The sequence below is a fragment of the Prionailurus bengalensis genome, chromosome D2 (assembly GCF_016509475.1).
Source record: "Prionailurus bengalensis isolate Pbe53 chromosome D2, Fcat_Pben_1.1_paternal_pri, whole genome shotgun sequence".
Classification (NCBI taxonomy): Eukaryota; Metazoa; Chordata; class Mammalia; order Carnivora; family Felidae; genus Prionailurus; species Prionailurus bengalensis.
In genome coordinates, this window is record NC_057351.1 from 28,651,355 (window position 1) to 28,670,666 (window position 19,312).

The 19,312-nt window shown below is 37.4% G+C and overlaps 1 protein-coding gene across 3 annotated transcripts in view; it reads right to left on the reverse strand.

Annotated features, from left to right (window-relative positions):
* DNAJC12 (DnaJ heat shock protein family (Hsp40) member C12) overlaps nt 1-19,312 on the reverse strand; it is a 42,021-nt gene that overhangs the window by 15,110 nt on the left and 7,599 nt on the right. For all 3 annotated transcript variants that reach the window (XM_043596453.1, XM_043596451.1, XM_043596452.1), the window contains exons 2-3: nt 15,990-16,068; nt 4,025-4,164 (exon numbers count right to left, since the gene is read on the reverse strand). In XM_043596453.1, the coding sequence (XP_043452388.1) occupies nt 4,025-4,164; nt 15,990-16,068 (219 nt within the window). The remainder of the gene's footprint in view (nt 1-4,024; nt 4,165-15,989; nt 16,069-19,312) is intronic.

Here is a 19,312-nt window from a genome sequence, read left to right on the forward strand (position 1 = left end):
CTGGAATAACTGAAGACCTCTTCCCATATCCCTTTATTTAAAACCCATATCGGGGCACCTGGGTGGCTCAGTCGGTTAAGCATCCGACTTCGGCTCAGGTCATGGTCTCACAGTCCGTGAGTTTGAGCCCCGCGTCGGGCTCTGTGCTGACAGCTCAGAGCCTGGAGCCTGTTTCAGATTCTGTGTCTCCCTCTCTCTCTGCCCCTCCCCTGTTCATGCTCTGTCTCTCTCTGTCTCAAAAATAAATAATAAAAAATGTTAAAAAATTTTTAAAAATAAAACCCATATCACATGGGGTACCTGGGTGGCTCAGTCAGTTAAGCATCTGACTCTTGGTTTTGGTTCAGGTCATGATGTCACAGTTCTTGGGTTCAAGTCCTACATCAGACTAATATTACTCCCACCAATTCTTTCCTATCCAGCGGGATTGTATTGTTTACATAAAAAGCAGAAACACAGGGTTGGTGATGTAAAGGGTTTTATGGGATTTAACAATCTATAAATGTATAGGGCAAGCAAACATGCAGATGTGTTTTAGCTAAATGTCACCTAAAATTTAAACCATTAGTTATAATCATTTTATTGTCAGATGGCATATGTAACATACCTAACCCAACTAGTCTAATGGTGATGTTTATCTACAAAAGGACAGATAATGGTCTATTTAGAAGGTGAACAATATTAGCATGATAATTGTTGTTAATTCTTCTATATGGTGAATGTGAAAGGATGAACAAATGAAATGCATGCACATCGAAAGCAACAACTAAAATGTTATACACAGATGAGGCTTTCACGTGGAGTAAAGACTGTAAGGATTAGAACAGAAAAGAATGAGAGGAAATAGTTAGAAAGTCTATTAAATGAGTTACAAAACATGTGAAACTTGATATAGGGGATTCACTGAGGAAGAGAAACAAAAGCAAGCACCCTAAACAAGGTTTAGGGGTACCTAGGTGGCTCACTAGGTTAAGCATCCGACTTTGTCTCAGGTCATGATCTCACGGTTTGTGAGTTCGACCCAACAAACCCCGCGTTGGCTCTGTGCTGACAGTTTGGAGCCTGTAGCCTGCTTCAGATTCTGTGTCCCCTCTCTCTCTACCCCTCCCCTGCTCACGCTCTTTCTCTCTCAAAAATAAATAAACATTACAAAAAGTTTTTTTAAGGAAAACAACAAGGTTTAGCCCTAAGAGGACTGTACATGAAAAAATATCACCGTTGATTTAAAGCAAAAATATATGCATCTTATCATTTTTGTTCCATTAATAAAAAAATCTCATACCATATACTGGCTCAGCATACTGTTTCAATTTTGCTGACAAGACAAATAATTCAGCCAGTAATATCTAAAATATTATTATTGTGGGGTGCCTGGGTGTCTCAGTCGGTTAAGCATCTTGACTCTTGATTTCGGCTCAAGTCATGGTCTCACAGTTTGTGGAAGAGACCCCTGCACCAGGCTCTGTGGTGACAGTGTGGAGGCTGCTTGGGATTCTCTCCCTCCCTCTCTCTCTGCCTCATGCACACGTACACTCTCTCAAAATAAATAAACATTAAGAAAAATAAAACAAAAAATAAAATATTATATTATATTGTAAGACTTCAAACAGTCCATAGTTAACCTAAATTCAAGGCAGAAATGACACGTTTGGAGACAGAAAATTAGCATTTAAAGGAAAGACATTGGCAACATAAAGGAGAAATTTGGAGAAAAGTTTTTGAAAAATCCACAGCTAATTTGATATTAGTGGTTAAAATTAAATAACAGAGTTCAGTAGATCATCAAAAAAAGAAAAAAAAGCACATTGTAAATCAAAGCGTATTAGCATAGCAAGGGTCACTAATTCAATTGCAGTTACAACGTGTCATACTCAGGAGAATGGAAATATGGTTATGTGGAGATGGTGGAACAGTGTTTATTTAGTCAGTGTCAACAAGGAATTTTGGATATGCACAATGGAAAGGAAAAAACTCTTATTTTTGAGTATGTGAAGTAGTTACTATTTTTTTAAAGAATCTAGTTATTTTGTATATATACACAATAATCATATGGTTAATCCTTCATAAATAATTAACCTACTTGAAACAAATCACATGAATATATAACTTATTCCAATATGAGATGAAGAAAACAGTTTACATTTTATGTAGAGTGGCTTTCAACTATATATACTTTGAGAGTTTTGCAATGTTTTCCCCATTATGTCAAAGACTCTCCCTCACTATTATAGGTCTTTTATCAGTGAAAAAACAATTTGTTTGTCTTTTTTAAATAAAAACTGTTGAGAAGGAAATCTAAATGACCGAAGGGGTGTAATTTAAGAGATGTGAATCCCTTTATAGACTAATTCTATCAAATGTCCCTAAAGACTTGCCTATAAAGTAATTTGTGTACACACACACACACACACACACACACACACACAGGAATATTACTTGGCAATCAAAAAGAATGAAATTTTGGGGCGCCTGGGTGGTGCAGTCGGTTAAGCGTCCGACTTCAGCCAGGTCACGATCTCGCGGTCCGTGAGTTCGAGCCCCGCGTCGGGCTCTGGGCTGATGGCTCAGAGCCTGGAGCCTGTTTCTGATTCTGTGTCTCCCTCTCTCTCTGCCCCTCCCCCATTCATGCTCTGTCTCTCTCTGTCCCAAAAATAAATAAACATTGAAAAAAAAATTAAAAAAAAATAAAAATAAAAATAAAAATAAAAAGAATGAAATCTTGCCATTTGCAACAACATAAATGGAACTAGAGAGTATCATGTTAAGTGAAATAAGTCAGTCAGAGAAAGACAAATACCATATTATTTTACCCATTTGTGAATTTAAGAAACAAAACAGATAAACATAGGGGAAGGGAAGGAAAAATAAAATAAGATAAAAACAGAGAGGGAAGCAAACCATAAGAGACTCTTAAATACAGAGAACAAACTGAGGGTTGCTGGAGGGAAAGTTCGTGGGGGATGAACTAAATGGGTGATGGGCATTAAGGAAGACACTTGTTGGGATGAGCACTGGGTGTTATATGTAAGTGATGAATCACTTGGTTCTACTCCTGAAACCAATACTATACTTATGTTAACTAACTTGCATTTAAATAAGTAAATATACATATAATAAAGTAACTTGTGTATTTTAAGTCTCATGTCATAGAAAAGTGTCCCTATTTTAAAAAGCTGGATAATAAGTCATACTTGAGAATGTAGAAAAATTTTTAAATCATATTTTCTATATAATATATAAAGGTCAATGTAAGAACAAAATAAGTACATAACATGGTAATTATACTTATTTTTTTATATTTAGGGGTTTTTTTTTGAAAGAGAGAATGAGCATGCATGCATATGAGCAGTGAAGGGGCAGAGGGAGAGAGAACGAGAAAGAGAGAGAGAGAATCTTAAGCAGGCTCTACCCTCAATGCAGAGATTGATGCAGGGCTGGATCCCATGACCCTGGGATCATGACCTGACCCAAAATCAAGACTCAAACACTCAACTGATTGTGCCACCCTAGGCCCCTATATTTAGTTTTTTTAATAGCATGAAGAAAGAGAACACAATGGTTTAAGAAGTCTCTCTGAACCTATAACAATAATAAGCTTAAAATAATTTACAGTTTTCTTTAATTAATCAAACTCTGTGTTTTACAGAATTCATAAGCCTTGACAAGAGAACAGGTTGATATGAACTAAAAAGATGGAGGAGATTAATTTGCATTGGTTCAAATTCAGCAGTATTATATGAGCAACTTGAGAAGCACAGTTATCAGAATGTGTAAAACAATAAATGATAATGAGGACTGTATATATTGAATCAAACAGCCAATGAGCTCTTGCAGTCATGAGCTCTTCTGGCACTGATCCATTGAATTTTCCCTCACAGAAGTTTGTGGACACTGAGATATATATAGATTCTACCAGTTTCTTGGTCTCCCTCCTTTACTTATTGACTTCTTGAGCTCTTGTGTGGGTCTAATCCATGGGAAGCCTGAGCTTCATAAATTCACATCATCCTGGAGAGAAACTTACCGTTTTCACCGAATCACTCAAAGCTTCCCACTGCTGGAATGGCATTGACATCTGGCTCCTTCGCCAATGGTCATACCGGGCACGACTCTCTGTATTAGTCAGAATTTCCTTTGCCTTCTGCAGTTTCTGAAAAGTCTCCACTGGAAAACAAATCAAAAGATGAGCACTTCTTTCCTGTAGGAGTTATTTTAAACTCCCAAGCAAACTGGTCTCACTGGAGTATGTCTCTGTTTTTTACTCACTGTGTGACCTTGAGCCAGTTCACCTTTTCAAGCTTTAGTTTCCTCTTGTGAAGTGAATCGTAAGGACAAGTGAGATCATGTATGTAAAGTGTCTGACTCACAATTTAGCCACTCCTTTTACTGAGCTCCAGTGATGTGCCAGATGCTGTTACAGATGCTAATGACACAAGTGTGAACAGTATACATGAACTATTTAGTGGGACTGACATTTATAAACATTTTCAAAATTACAATTTTATCTACTAGGAAGAAAACTACCTTTTCTAGTGGTAGTTATGAGGAAGGGCAGTGATCAGGCTAGAGGAACAGTGTAAATGAAGACTCTAAGGCAGGAAAGAGCATGGTGATTTAGAAAAAGTAGAGGATGCCAATGTGGCTGGAGGACACAGGGCTGGAAAGAACAATGAAGAATGGGGCTGTGGACTAGACAAGGGCCTGATCATCCAGGACTTTAGAGGCCTAAGGATTCTGGTCTGTTTTTTTGTTGTAAGAGCAATAAGAAGATATTGGGAAGTTTTAAGCACAAGACATAAAATGGTAGGTAGTTGATAAGTGGTAGCTTTGTCAATGATCTATTTGACCAGATGGCATACAATAGAAACCATTCGTGTCCCTTTTGGAAACACTTGCAATGTCTCTTCTGCTCCTCAATGAAGTTAAAACTTTCTCTCTCTCTCTCTCTCTCTCTCTCTCTCTCTCTCTCTCGTGGAGCTGGATTATTTCCATTGCAGCACCTTTTTTTTGAATGAGAGAGAGACAGTGTGAGTGGGGGAGGGTCAGAGAAAATAAGAGAGAAAGAATCCCAAGCAGGCTCTGCACTGTTAGTGCAGAGCCAGATGCAGGGCTCGAACTCACAAACCATGAGATCATGACCCAAACTGAAATCAAGAGTAAGATGCCTAACCAACTGAGCCATCTGGGTGCCCATGAAGTTAAAACTTTCTATGGAACAGTATATAAGATCAATACACAAAAATCAATTGTGCTTCTATACAGTAGCAATGAGCAATCTGAAAAATGAAATTAAGGAATTCCATTTACAATGGCATCCAAAAGAATAAAATACTTAGAAAAAATGGTAACAAAAGAAGTGGAAGATTTATATGTTGAAAACTATAAAATACCATTGAAAGAAATTAAATATCTAAATAAATAGAAAGACATCAATATTCATGGATCAGAGGACCTAACATTGCTAAGATGGTAATACTCTCCAAACTGCTCTATAGATTTAATACAATCTCTATCAAAATCCCAGCTGCCTCTTTTTGCAAAAATTGACAAGCTCATCCTAACAAACAAATCCATATGTACATGCAAGGGACCCAGAATAATCAAAATAATCTTGAAAAATAAAAATAAAGTTGGAAGAATTCACACTCCCAATTTAAAACTTTTTACACAACTACTCTAATAAAAACAGTGTGGTACTGGCATTAGACTAAACATAAATAAATGGGATATTGAGAGTCCAGAAATAAACCCTCAAATTTACAGTCAATTTGTTTTCTACAAAACTACCAAGATCATTAAATTGGGAAAAAAAATTGTCTTTTCAACAAATGGTGCTGGGACAACTGGATATCCACATATAATAGAATGAAATTGGATCCCTACCTCACACCATATACAAATACTAACTCAAAACGGATCATAGACTTACATTTGATCTTAGCCAAAATGCCAAGAAGTGATAAAATGGGTCATAGATCTAAATGTACAAGCTAAAACTATAAAACTCTGAGAAAAAATATGGTAGTAAATCCTTGTGACCTTGGATTAGGCAACAGCTCTTTAGACATGACACCAAAAGCACAAGTGCAAGCAACAAACAAATGAAACAAAATTGTACTTCATCAAAACTGAAAATTTTGTGCTTCAGAGATCATCAAGAAAGTGAAAAGACAAACCATGGAATGGAAGAAAATATTTTCAAATTAGAGATGTGATGAGGAATGTATATCTAAAATATATAAATTCTTACAACTCAATAAAAAGACTAATAGCCTATTTAAAAATTAGTAAAGGAAATGAATAGACATTTCTCCAAAGAAGATATACAAATGAGCAATAAACACATGAGTAAATGTTCATCATTAGTCATTGGGAAAATACAAATCAAAACCACAGTGAGATAACACTTCATAATCACTAGAATGGCTAAAATAAAAAGATAGATAATAACAAGTGTTGGTGAGGATGTGGAGAAATTTGAAGCCTCATGCATTGCAGGTGGGATTGTAAAACAGTATAACTGTTTTGAAAAACAATTTACCAGGGTCGCCTGGGTGCCTCAGTCAGTTAAGCGTCCAACTTGTGATTTTGGCTCAGATCATGATCTCACAGTTTGTAGGTTTGAGACCCATGTCAGGCTCTGTGCTGACAGTGCAGAGCCTGCTTGGGATTCTCTCTCTCTCTCTTTCTTCCCCTCCCCCATTTGTTCTCTCTTTCTCTCTCTCAAAATAAATAAATAAAACAAAACAAAACAAAACAAAACAAAAAATACCCAACAGTTTACCAGTTCATCAAAATGTTAAACATAGAGTTACCATATGAACCAAAAATTCCAACCCTAAATATACACCCAGGAAAAATGAAAACATACACCCACGCAAAAACTTGTATATGAATGTTCATAGTTACACTATTTATACTAACCATAAAGTGTAAACAACTCAAATTTCCATCAGTTAGTAGTTGGATAAACAAATGCATATATATATTTTTTTATTTTAGAGAGAAAGTGCAAATGGGGGGAGAAGGGCAAAGGGAGAGAGAGAGAGAGAGAGGGAGAGAGAGAGAGAGAGAGATGTGGGGCTCGATTCCATGACACTGGGATCATGACCTGAGCTGAAATCAAGAGTCAGACACTCAACCACTGAGTCACCCAGGTGCCCCTGTGGTATATACATTTAATGAAATTATCACTCAGCCACAAAATAAATTAAGTACTAAAACATGCTACAAAATGGATGAGACTTGAAAACACTATGCTAAATGAAAGAAGTCAGTCACAAAAGGCCACATATTGTATAATACCATTGATATAAAATATCCAGAATGGATGAATCTGTAGAGAGAGTAAGTAGATTCATAGTTACCAGGGGCTGGACAGGGGGAAATGGGAAGTAATTACTAATGAGTACAGAGTTTCTTTCTTTTTCACAACAACCTTACGAGGTGGATATTATTATTATTATTATTATTCCCATTTTAAAGAATCTAAGGCTGAAGGAGTTGATGTAACTTGCCCAAAGTCCCAAAACATCAAGTGATGGAGCCACAAAATCAAACCCTAACGGGCGAGGTTCCCCAGCTGGTGCTCTCCACTTCCATTCATGCACTTTCCATTTTCCTGCAATGGATGCTACCCTCCAATCTCCACTTTCTTCTCCACCTCCAGGGATAATAAAATGTCATCATTCATCAGTAAGATCCAAGTTGTGCCCTTCAGAAGCTCAAAGTCTAGTAAGGAATCAGACACATAAACAAACCATTTCAAAATCATGTGATAGAAATATAGAGGCAAGGGCCTCTCTCTCTCTCTCTAAATAAACTTAAAAAAAAAAAAGAAATATAGAGACACAATTGATTCTGCTTGGGGGATCAGAAAATATTTCATTAGTTTTCTGTGCACTTGGAGTCATCCTTGACTTTTATCTTTCTCTCACATCTCACTTCTAATCCCTTAGCAAACCCTAGTGGCTCTACTTTTAAAATATATCCAAGATCTGACCCCTTGCTGCCATTTCCACTATCACTGCTCTGGTTCAAGCCGCCATCTTCTCTTGGTTGGAGTATTATACCAGCTTCTCAACCAATCTCCTTGCCTTTGCCTCAATCTGTTTTCTACACAGCAGTCAGAGAGACCTTTTTAAAAATAAGTAATATAATATCACTCCTCTCCTCAAAATGACTTTTAATAACTTCCCATTTCTCTCAGAGTAAAACTAAAAATTCTTACAAGAAATGGCATGGCTAGTAGGCCTAACATGCTCTGCCTGCCCTCTACCTTCTCTTCCTTCTCTGACCTCATTTTCTTCTGCTTTCCCCATCTCCCTTGATACAGCCAAAGGAGCTTCCCTGATCCTCCTTGAGTATGCCAAGCAGGACTCTGGCACTTACAATCCTTTCCACAAAGAATACTTTTACCCCAGGCACTCATATGGCTTACTTCCTTCAGATATCATCACAAATGCTGTCTTGTGGAGGTGGTCTTCCCTGACTATGTTATATAAAATGCCTGTACATTAGCCCCACGCTTTTATCTCCCTTGCCCTACTTTACTTTTCTTTATAGTACTTGTCCTGGGCCATTATGTATTTATTTGTTTATGATCTATCCCCTCTACCAGAATACAAACTCTGTGAAAACAGAGACTTTATCTGTTTTGTTCTCTGCTATATCCTTTGCATTAAAACAGCATAGCAGGTGCTCAAAAAGTATTTGTTCAATGAATCAATGAGTGAATGTTTCCTACTTTGAGGTGAATATAATAAAGATGTTATATAGTACTATTTTCTGAGCTCCAACCACCAAAGAAATGACACATATTCTTCAAACACTTTGTGAATTAGGAACATTTTAATAGTATCAGTGGGGAAACTAATTAAATTGTTCTGATAGTGCTTAAAATACCTCATTGGAATTAGTCAAGAGTCTCTCAAACAGGTGTTGAAGCAAATGTACCATCAACACTGATGGTACTGGAAATACTGAAATACTTCTATACCCCAGGTGGTAAAGATTTGGTATTTCTGAGCCCCCATCCTCCAAACACCACCACTTTAAGTGTTCCCCCAACAACCAGACATACTTCCTGCCACAGTAGGGTCCCTCCAAGACCCTACTCCACAGCTGGACAGCACAGTACCTCACAGGTCATTTGCTACTTAATATCATCACTGGAGGTAGGAGCAACTGGTGGATTAAAGGAAAGACCCTAAAGATGGGGTTATTGAAAATTACAGGGAAATAAACAAACTAATAAAAAGCATCTTGCCATAGCAGCTCACTCCAGTGAGTAATCCTTCCTGCTGCTGACGACAATTTAAATGTCCCACTGTACAAATAAGATGTCACTTTTTCCAACAGGAATAAAAAGCTCATTAAATTATCACCACAGATGCATATGCCAGTTACTACCACAGCAGTGGTTGTAAAGATTTGTATATTTATCTATGAGTCACCTTTTATTTTTTTTTTATTTTTTTTAATGTATATTTATTTTTGGGAGAGAGACAGACAGCATGAGTGGGGAAGGGGCAAAGAGAGAGGTAGATACAGAACATGAAGCAGGCTCCAGGCTCTGAGCTGTCAGCACAGAGCCTGATGCGGGGCTCACAGCCATGAACTGCAAGGTCATGACCTGAGCTGAAGTCGGATGCTTAACTGACTGAACCACCCAGATGCCCCTATGAGTCACCTTTTCTTTGCACATTACTGTTAACCTGTTTTACAGAGTCTCCAGAATGAAATAAGGCTGCTTGGGATTATTCTGATGTCAATGCCTTGACAACAATTGATAAGCAGAAAGCTAAAGAGACTTTATCTTTCCTCATAGGTGGCCTTTCCTTGTTCCATCCTCTCCACCACATTTAATAAAAATGAGTTTGGGTTTATATTTGCCCTTTAATATGTAGCTAATCAAATGAATCACACAAGATAAACATTTACCAGTTCTGAGAAGAGAGATCTCATTTTATAAGCTTACGTGAGCAAATGACGCTGGGACCTTTGAAAGACATTCTGATTTAACTCCTAGGTCTGTTCTGAAAATACAGAAGTTCTTTTAAATTCATATTTCACAATAGAATTTGTATTATTATAGCCACGTTTTAAATGTAGGCCACTTACAATTACTTGAAAAATAATAATAAAAATATAATATCAGAACATACCTTGAAAAAAATCTGGAGGAAAATACACGACTGTTAATACTGTTTCTCTGCTAGGGAGAGATAAGAGAGTACTTTCACTTTCAACATTATTTATTACTGTATGTTATTTTTATTCACAGATAAAAAAGCAATAAAGAGTTTTTAAAGTAGGAAAGCATGGAGACATGAGAAGATATCAGTTAGCAAGGACAAGGAGCTCTCTTTCAAATACCCCAATGTTTTTGAAGCCTACAAATCAATAACAAAAATACCATTTCACAGATCTTTAATTCAGTCTGAAATCCCCTTCTTCAAGGTCAGAGAGAAGTTAATAAAGCATTGGCCTGGAACAGTTACTGTCACGTGTACACACAGGACTGTCATGAACACCAGCCAGGAGCTTTTGAGCTCAGTGACACAATGTCTATAGCATAACTGGTCCTGCCTACATCACCCCCACCTGAAGAGGAGAACGGATTTCTCAAAACCTAAAAGCCTTGGATTTAGAATTTAAAAAAAAAAAGAATGAAAAGGAGAAAGATGTAATGTTTACTTACAAAAAACTATCTCATTCTATTAAATTTTTATCTTGGAATCCTGCATTAAAAAAAAAACAACAACAACTAAAGAAAGTCCAGTGAGTCATAATTGCCAACATTCACTGAGCTATTCCTGCATGCTCAGGAATGTTAGTCTCCACATCAGGTGCATGAAGCAATAATGTTATTAGTCTACCCATTTTTCCTATTAGAACACTGTGGCTCAAAGAGATTGTCCAAGTTCAACTAGCTCATAAGTGGGACCTAGGAGCAATCCAGACAGACAAGATTGTGCTCCATATCTACTACTCCATCATGATAACAAATTAGTAACTAGTAATGGAAATGATTAAGACTACACTTAATGAACCAAAAAGGTATACATACAAGTATAATGTAGTTGCTCTATAAACTTTCACCTTAATGAAATATGTTTCAAAATCTGCCTAATGTATTCTGAATTTCTGTCAAACTAAAATTCAGCACCGGATGAATTTTTGTTTAACATTTTACAATATTTTTATCAGTATTCTTAATCCTTCTTCAAGTGTATAAAGAACCACTTAAATTTTCAGAAGGTCATATTAATCTAAATTGATTAAATGGATGCTTAAACAGACTTGAAAACAATTTCTACCCAAAGATTGAATCATCTATCAACTACAAGCCCGACAGGGGAAGATATTGATGTCTGTGTACCTTTCATTTTAAACAATATTTACAGTTCAGTGTTTCTCTGAACAAGAAGCCTTGAGGTAGCCCGTACGTGAAAATTCCCATCACTATGGTAACCAGAAATGGCAATGATTGCACAGTGATTCATCATGTACCCCAAACAGAAATTGTTTGCCAGGGACAGAGAAACAACTCAAAGCCACGCTTTATTGGAAAAGAACCCAGTTAAAGAATAACCTGGGGTGGTAGTTGTTTTTAAGTTTTTGTCAAATTTTTATACTTTTACGTCAGGGCATCTATCTTAATACTAACTCCAGTTCAAAGAGGTAATTAATATGTCTCCTAAAGAAATGTTCATGAAATTTATTCATTCACTCATTCAATAAATGATTTGCACAAAGTAGGTGTCCTCCATGGTAGGTGCTATGCGAGTAATATGCGAGGGGCATATTACTATGAACAAGATAGCAGGAGGCCTGCCTCACTGAGCTTTCAGCATGACTAATAAGCAAATAGGCAACAAGGAGATTGTGTGATACACGGTTTGCTGCCTGAAGTACAGTGTGCTCTGGGTAACTGGGGCACACATAACTTCCCAGAGGAAATCATGACTAAGCTGAAACCTGACACAAGAGGATGAGCTAACCAATCAAAGCAAGGTGGAGAGGTGTGCAGGCCTCACAGGGAGCCAGACAGAGGAAGAAGCAGGCATAAAGTTCAGAAGAGTGGAAAACAAGGCATATTGAGGAATCAAGGTAGTTCTGTGTGGCTGAAACATGGGATTTTAGGCATGGTAGTAGAGAGAAAATGAAAATGGAGAGATGCAAAGGAGTCAGGAAGCACAATGTGAAGGGGCTTGCACCTAAAGACCCAGCAATTACATAGAATGAACTATTGCTGCAAAAGAGTACATACTGTATGACTCCATTTAGATGAAATTCAAAACTAGGCAAAACTAGTCAATGAAATAGAGATCCAAAAATGGGACAGGATACTGACTTTGAACAGGATGTAAAAATGGACTCTTGGGTGCCAGAAATGTTCTACATCCATCTGAGCAGCAGTTAAACTGGTAATATGTAGACAAAAATTTATCAAGTTTGTACTTACAGTTTCTTCACATTGCCTTAAACAAATTGTGCCTCAATAAAAAGGGCAAAAATCATATAACAAAAAATGGGGCATTAGGGTGGCTCAGTTGGTTGAGCACCTGACTCTTGATTTCAGTTCAGGTCATGATCTCAGGGTCGTGGGATCGAGCCCCACATCAGGCTCCATGCTGAATGTGGAGCTTGCTTGGGACTGTCTCTCTCTCTCCCTCTGCCCTTCTCCCATTCTTGTGTGCTCTCTCTCTCTCAAAATAATAATAATAACAAAATAATTTTTTCAATTTTTAAAAAGTATAACAAAAATGACTTGATATATTGGAAAATGGCCTATTTATACAAATCAAAAGGATCAATGATTTCTAGAGAAAATTAATAAAGAAACTTAAGATAAAAGAAAATTGGGGCACCTGGGTGGCTAAGGTGGTTAAGCCAGTCGGTTAAGCATCCAACTTCAGCTCAGGTCATGATCTCATGGTCCGTGAGTTCAAGCCCCTGCATCAGGCTCCACACTAGCAGTGCAAGCCTGCTTTGAATTCTCACTCTCTCCTGTCTCTCTCTGCCCCTCCCCTGCTCACACTTTCTCTCTCTCAAAGTAAATAAATAAAAACTTTAAAAAGAGATAAAGGAAAAAAATTTTTAATGAAGAGGAGTTTGGGTTTTATCATTTGTGCAATGTGGATTAAGATAGGTCTTAATCATAATATTTTCCTTATAGAAAAATCATATACATATACATACTACACACAAACCCATAATATGCACCTATAGTAAACATAATCATCTAATGTAAGACAGTATTACAGTACCTACCCTGAGGATAAAATCAAGGTAGAAATACACAAAGACTTGGGGTGCCTGGGTGGCTCAGTTGGTTGAGCGACCAACTTTGGCTCAGGTCATGATCTCATGGTTTGTGAGTTCGAGCTGACAGCTCAGAGCCTGGACCCTGCTTCCAATTCTGTGTCTCCCTCTCCTTCTGCCCCTCCCCACTCATGCTCTGTCTCTCTCTGTCTCAGAAATAAATAAACATTAAAAAAATTAAAAACAAAAGAAATACACAAAGACTTCAACTACATTGCTGAAGTTTTAAGCTAGGTGTGCATACATAGGTATTTGCTATAGTATTCTTATACCTTTTTTGTACATATTAAATATTTTATTTTTCCATAATTAAAAAGAAATCCACTCTCTGCAGTGTGAAGCAATGAAAGGAGTGCTGTAGGGATCCAGGCATGAAATGATGGTTACTTGTCTACTCTAGGGGCTGAGAAGATGTAGGGGAAAAGACCTCCAGGAGAGACGTGGAAAGTAAATCACCAGCATTTGGTACCTGAACAGATGTAGACATAAGGGAGAGCAAGGAGACAGGTTTCTGCTTGACCAATTAAATGGATGGGGTTGCCATTTATTAAGATGGGGAAACACAAAGATGAGCAAGATTTGAGACAGGGTGAGAGGAAAACAATGAGTTCAGTTTCTGACAAGGTGACTTTGAAATGTCTCCAAACGAAGATTTCTAAGAACACTCAAAACTAGAGTCCAAAGATCAGAATGAGAACTGAGTTAAGGATAGACTGGAAAGCCATCAGCTTTCAGCTTTCAGCTTTCAGCTAATGACTGAAGCCACAGACTTGGACAAGACTCCAGGGAGAAATTGGGGTGCCTGGGTGGCTCAGTCAGTTAGGCATCTGACTTCAGCTCTGGTTGTGATCTCGCTGGTCACAAGTTCAAGCCCTACTTCAGGCCCTGGGCTAACAGCTCAGAGTGTGGAGCCTACTTCAGATTCTGTCTCCCTCTCTCTCTGCCCCTCCCCTACTTGCTCTCTTTCTCTCTCTTTCTGTCTCCAAAACAAATAAAGACATTTTTTTTTTTTAAAAGACTCCAGAGAGAAAGTGGGGAGTTAGCCCAGAAATGAGAGTTTAGGAGGGAAATTTAAGGCAGAAGAGGAGTCACGACAGAGACAGAAAGAGAAACTGAAGGGGTGCCTGGGTGGCTCAGTTGGTTAAGTGTCTGACTTCTACTCAGGTCATGATCTCACCACTCATGAGTTCAAGCCCCGCATCAGGCTCTGTGCTGACAACTCAGAGCCTGGGGCCTGCTTCAGATTCTGTCCCTCTCTCTCTGCCCTGCCCTGCTCACACTCTGCCTTTCTCTCTAAAAAATAAATAAACATTAAAAAGAGATAAGAAAGAAAGAAAGAAAGAAAGAAAGAAAGAAAGAAAGAAAGAAAGAAAAGCCCAAGAAGTTGGAGGAAAAGTATGAGTGTGTATCTTGGTACCTAAAAGAAAGAATGTTTCAAGGAGGCCTGGTCAACAGTGCCAATTTCTGATGCAAACTCAGGGAAGATAAAACCTAAAAAAGTAAATGTTGGATTTGGCAGCCAAGAAGTCTTTGATGACTATTACAAGAGCCATTTCCAAGAAAGGTGAGAGGGAAGTCAGCCTGGGATAAATTGAAAATTGGCGAAGGAAGTAGAGATATAAACTGTGGACTTCTTTTTCAGGAAGTTTGGCTCTAAAAGGAAGGAGAGAGATAAAAGAGGAGCAGGAGGGAGACAGGTTAAAGAAGGATAAATGGTATGTTTGTATTTTTTTTAATATTTATTTATTTATTGGGAAAGCGCAAACAGGGGAGGGGCAGAGAGAGAGGGACAGAGGATCTGAAGCAGGCTCTGCACTGACAGGCTGACTGCAGTGAGCCTGTTGCAAGGCTCACACCCACAAACCACGAGATCCTGACCAGAACCGAAACTAAGAGTTGGGTGCTTAACTGAGCCACCCAGGTGCCCCTGTCTGTATTATTATTTTTTTTAATGTTTATTTATTTTTGACAGAGAGAGAGAGAGAGACAGAGCATGAGCGGGGGAGGGGCAGAGAGAGAGGGAGACACAGAATCGGAAGCAGGCTCCAGTCTCTGGGCTGTCAGCACAGAGCCCGACATGGGGCTCGAACTCACGGACCGCGAGATCATGACCTGAGGCAAAGTCGGACACTCAACCGACTGAGCCACCCAGGTGCTCCTCCTGTCTGTATTATTTTAAGTTGAGATACACATGAGCAATTATGTCAAACTTTATGATAAGGGAATTTAAATTATGCTAAAGAAAAAACTCAAAAGTATGAATATATTACCATATATCATATAGAGACATATTCAGTTCCCCCAAAAGAAGAAAATACATCAAGTTCTCATCAAGACAATCACCTAGTTACAAACATACTTAAGTCATGTTAACTCTCAAGAGCTGGTGAAATAAAGCATAAAGTGAACAAATTTTAAACCAGGAAGCAGCATGTTACAGCAGAAAGAAAAATGGATGAGAAATGACTACTATTGGAGAAAGGACCCTACACCATTCCCTCCCCTCCTACCATCAAATAGTGCAAAAAACATTCTTTGGCATTGAATGAAAGAATAAGTTTGAGCATAATATATAAAAGAAAATTAGGTAATTATTCAATAGCTTTTTAGATTTAGATATTATTCATTTTTATGGGAAACAGACATTATTAAATATTTACCAGCTTTGGAGTTTTCAGGATGCTTGTCAGGGTGACATTCCAAGGCTCTGGCTTTAAATTCCGCCAGGATTTGTTCAACCTAAAACAACAACTGATGTTAAAAATAAGGATTCCAAATTAAACGGCATTAAGAAAGAAGTTGGGCATCATTCCTTTTCAAAACAGCCATGATCAACCCAACTTTTATTGTGATCCTTGTATTTGTATTTTGACATTTTACTCTAAGAAATAATGCCTTGATAATGAAATTCAGAAAGCATTCAATAAAAACTTCTGTCCAAATACTGATAACAGTTTAACTTGCTACTGCATTTATTTTTTTTTTTTAACGTTTATTTATTTTTGAGACAGAGAGAAACAGAGCATGAACAGGGGAGGAGCAGAGAGAGAGGGAGACACAGAATCTGAAACAGGCTCCAGGCTCTGAGCTGTCAGCACAGAGCCCGACGTGGGGCTTGAACTCACGGACTGTGAGAACATGACCGGAGCCGAAGTCGGACGCTTAACCGACCAAGCCACCCAGGCGCCCCTAACTTGCTACTGCATTTAGATGATAGCCCAAGACACCTGTGAGCTCAATATATTTAAATGTCACAAATGGTCAGATAGGTTTATTCTAAGAATACATAGAAGAGGCGTTCACTCATCTGAGTTCTTCAAAAGATGCTTAGTCATCATTCATTATTCAAGGATGACTGTCTAGTTTATAAATGACCCATTATAAAGTTCCCTCGTTAGGCCTTTTGCCCCCCTCTTTTTTTTATTAAGAATTTCACAATTAAAAGGACATAATTCAAACCTGTTAACTTTGTTACCAATTAACAGTGTAGTTGGAGATTTTGATTGAGAAAAGAGAAACTTCAGCCAAACTAATATGAAGTTTGAGAGGCATTTTGATTTGATTTGATTTCACTCAGCCATCTAAACCTTATTATAATGCATAATCAATACTTGTCTTTGTTAATTATAATTCCAATGACAGCAGCAGGAGACAACAGTGGTTATGTGGCTCCACAATATAATTTGTTTTGTTTGTTTTATATTGGTTTTTAATTTTTATTTTAAGTAGGCTCCACACCCAACGTGGGGCTCAAACTCATGACCCTGAGATCAAGAGTCACATCCTCTACTGACTGAGCCAGGCTGGTGCCCCTGATTGCTTCATTTTAAAGCCCAGTTCTGCCAGAGACTTTAGGCAAGTTGTATAACTTCCATGTGCCTAGTTTCCTTATCTTTATATTACATGAATGATAGAAATAGAGCATTTAACACAAAGCCTAATTGTAGTAAGAACTCAATAATAATAGCTAAAACTAAATGTCAGTGGTTAAGTAACTTGTCTGAAATCATTTAACTAGTTACTAAAAAAGCCAAATTTTTTGTTAACTAAGAAGTTGGACTTCAAATCCAATAATCTTTTTTTTTTAAATATTCATTTATTTTTGATAGAAAGAGCATGAGCAGGGAAGGGGCAGAGACACAGGGAGACAGAGGATCTGAAGTGAGCTCTGCGCTGACAGCAGCCAGCCCCTGATGCGGGGCTTAAACTCATGAGCTGTGAGATCATGACCTGAGCCAAAGTCGGACACTCAACCAACTGAGCCACCCAGGTGCCTCTCAAATCCAATAATCTTAACCAATGGCAGAATTCTTAGGGATCTATTACCAAGTTGCATATTTACTATCCACTAATTAATGAAAGGAAAGGACCTCTTGTTTGAGAAACAAATTCTCAAGAGGCTCAGCTTAAAATTGTCATAAGACTCATGGTAAAAACATAAATTTATCAGCTCCATGTCATCCTTAATCAATCCTTGGAAAAAATTTTCTTCACTTTTATAGAGCCATGCTGTAGGGAAGCCTGGCTGGCTCAATTGGAACAGCATGTGACTCTTGATCTCGGGGTTGTGAGCTCAAGCCCCAGCTGGGTGTAGAGATTACTAAAAAATAAAATCTTTAAAAAATAATAATAATAAAATATTAAAAATAAAATCTTTAAAAAATAATAATAATAAATAATAATAATAATAATAATCTTTAAAAAAATAATAATACAGCCAGGCTGTACTAGATAAGCATATGCATTAAATGCCCAGACTAATAACTATTCTTTTCTTTGTTAAGCATCTACTGGGAATCCAGTGGAATAACAGGAAGAGATAGACTTCCTGTTCAGAACTGTGATTAATTGTGTTTCCTCTTCCTAGGTGCTCCCTAGGAGTGACCTATAGTGACCTATAGTGACCATAGAGTAACCTATAGTGACCATAGAGTGACCTATAGTGACCATCAGTCACTATAAACTGCTTATATAACAAAGAAAATGAGACTGAGACTTGTCTTTAAATTTTAAAATACTAAAAATTCTAAAGATTCTAGTAGTAGTAGTAAGCATTTTTAATTAAGCTATTTATGAATTTCATAATCTCTCTTTGAAAATACTTATATCAATACAGAACAAAAAGTAAAAGTTCCTTTACCCCTCAGCCCCCCAGGATAACAGGTTTCACCCTTCAAGATACATTTTTTACACACTTATACACATATTTATGTATATATGTATTGGAGGACTCTAATAAGATAAATGGATAAAATTATACATATCTATCAAAGGTAGGAAATTCGGAGGGGTTTTTTTGTTGTTTTATTTTTTCATTTTTATCCCATTAAGAAACATTCTAGTATAAGTCCATGGAAGCAAATGTACTAAAATGGTTAATTCTCAATAATGCTAATGTATGTGATTGTTAGTTTCTCATTTATATTTTCTTTACTTTGCCAAATTAATATTTTAAAAAATTAAGAATAGTCCATATCTGCCTTTCATTACTTTTTATATTTTTAGTGTCACAAAATTTATTACAAATCTCCTAGGTAGGCTGGTTCTGGGTAAACTAACTGGTAAAGCAGGTTAGTTTGTCTTGGGAATGTTCCATTTATCTCCTGGCATCCCCACCCCATGTGCTCATGCCAAGTGTAGTCCATGGACAAATGAGGCCCTCCATGTCAAGGTCCACTGAATCCTGTTTTCCTGATCCAATGTTCAATGGTCTGGAAAACTGCCTATTATGCTAGCCAATAAACATACAAACAAATGTTCAACTTTACTCATAATCAAATAGATCAAAACATCTAAGGCATGATAATGACCAGTGTCATTGAGGGTACAAAGAAATGAACATTCTCATACTCTCTTGGGGAGGATGCAAATTTCCTGAAAATAGATATATACAGAGATCTATCTATCTATCTACCTAGATATCAAAGAGTGATAGAATTGAAGATATTTATGTATATGTATATATACATAAAAGTGTATAATT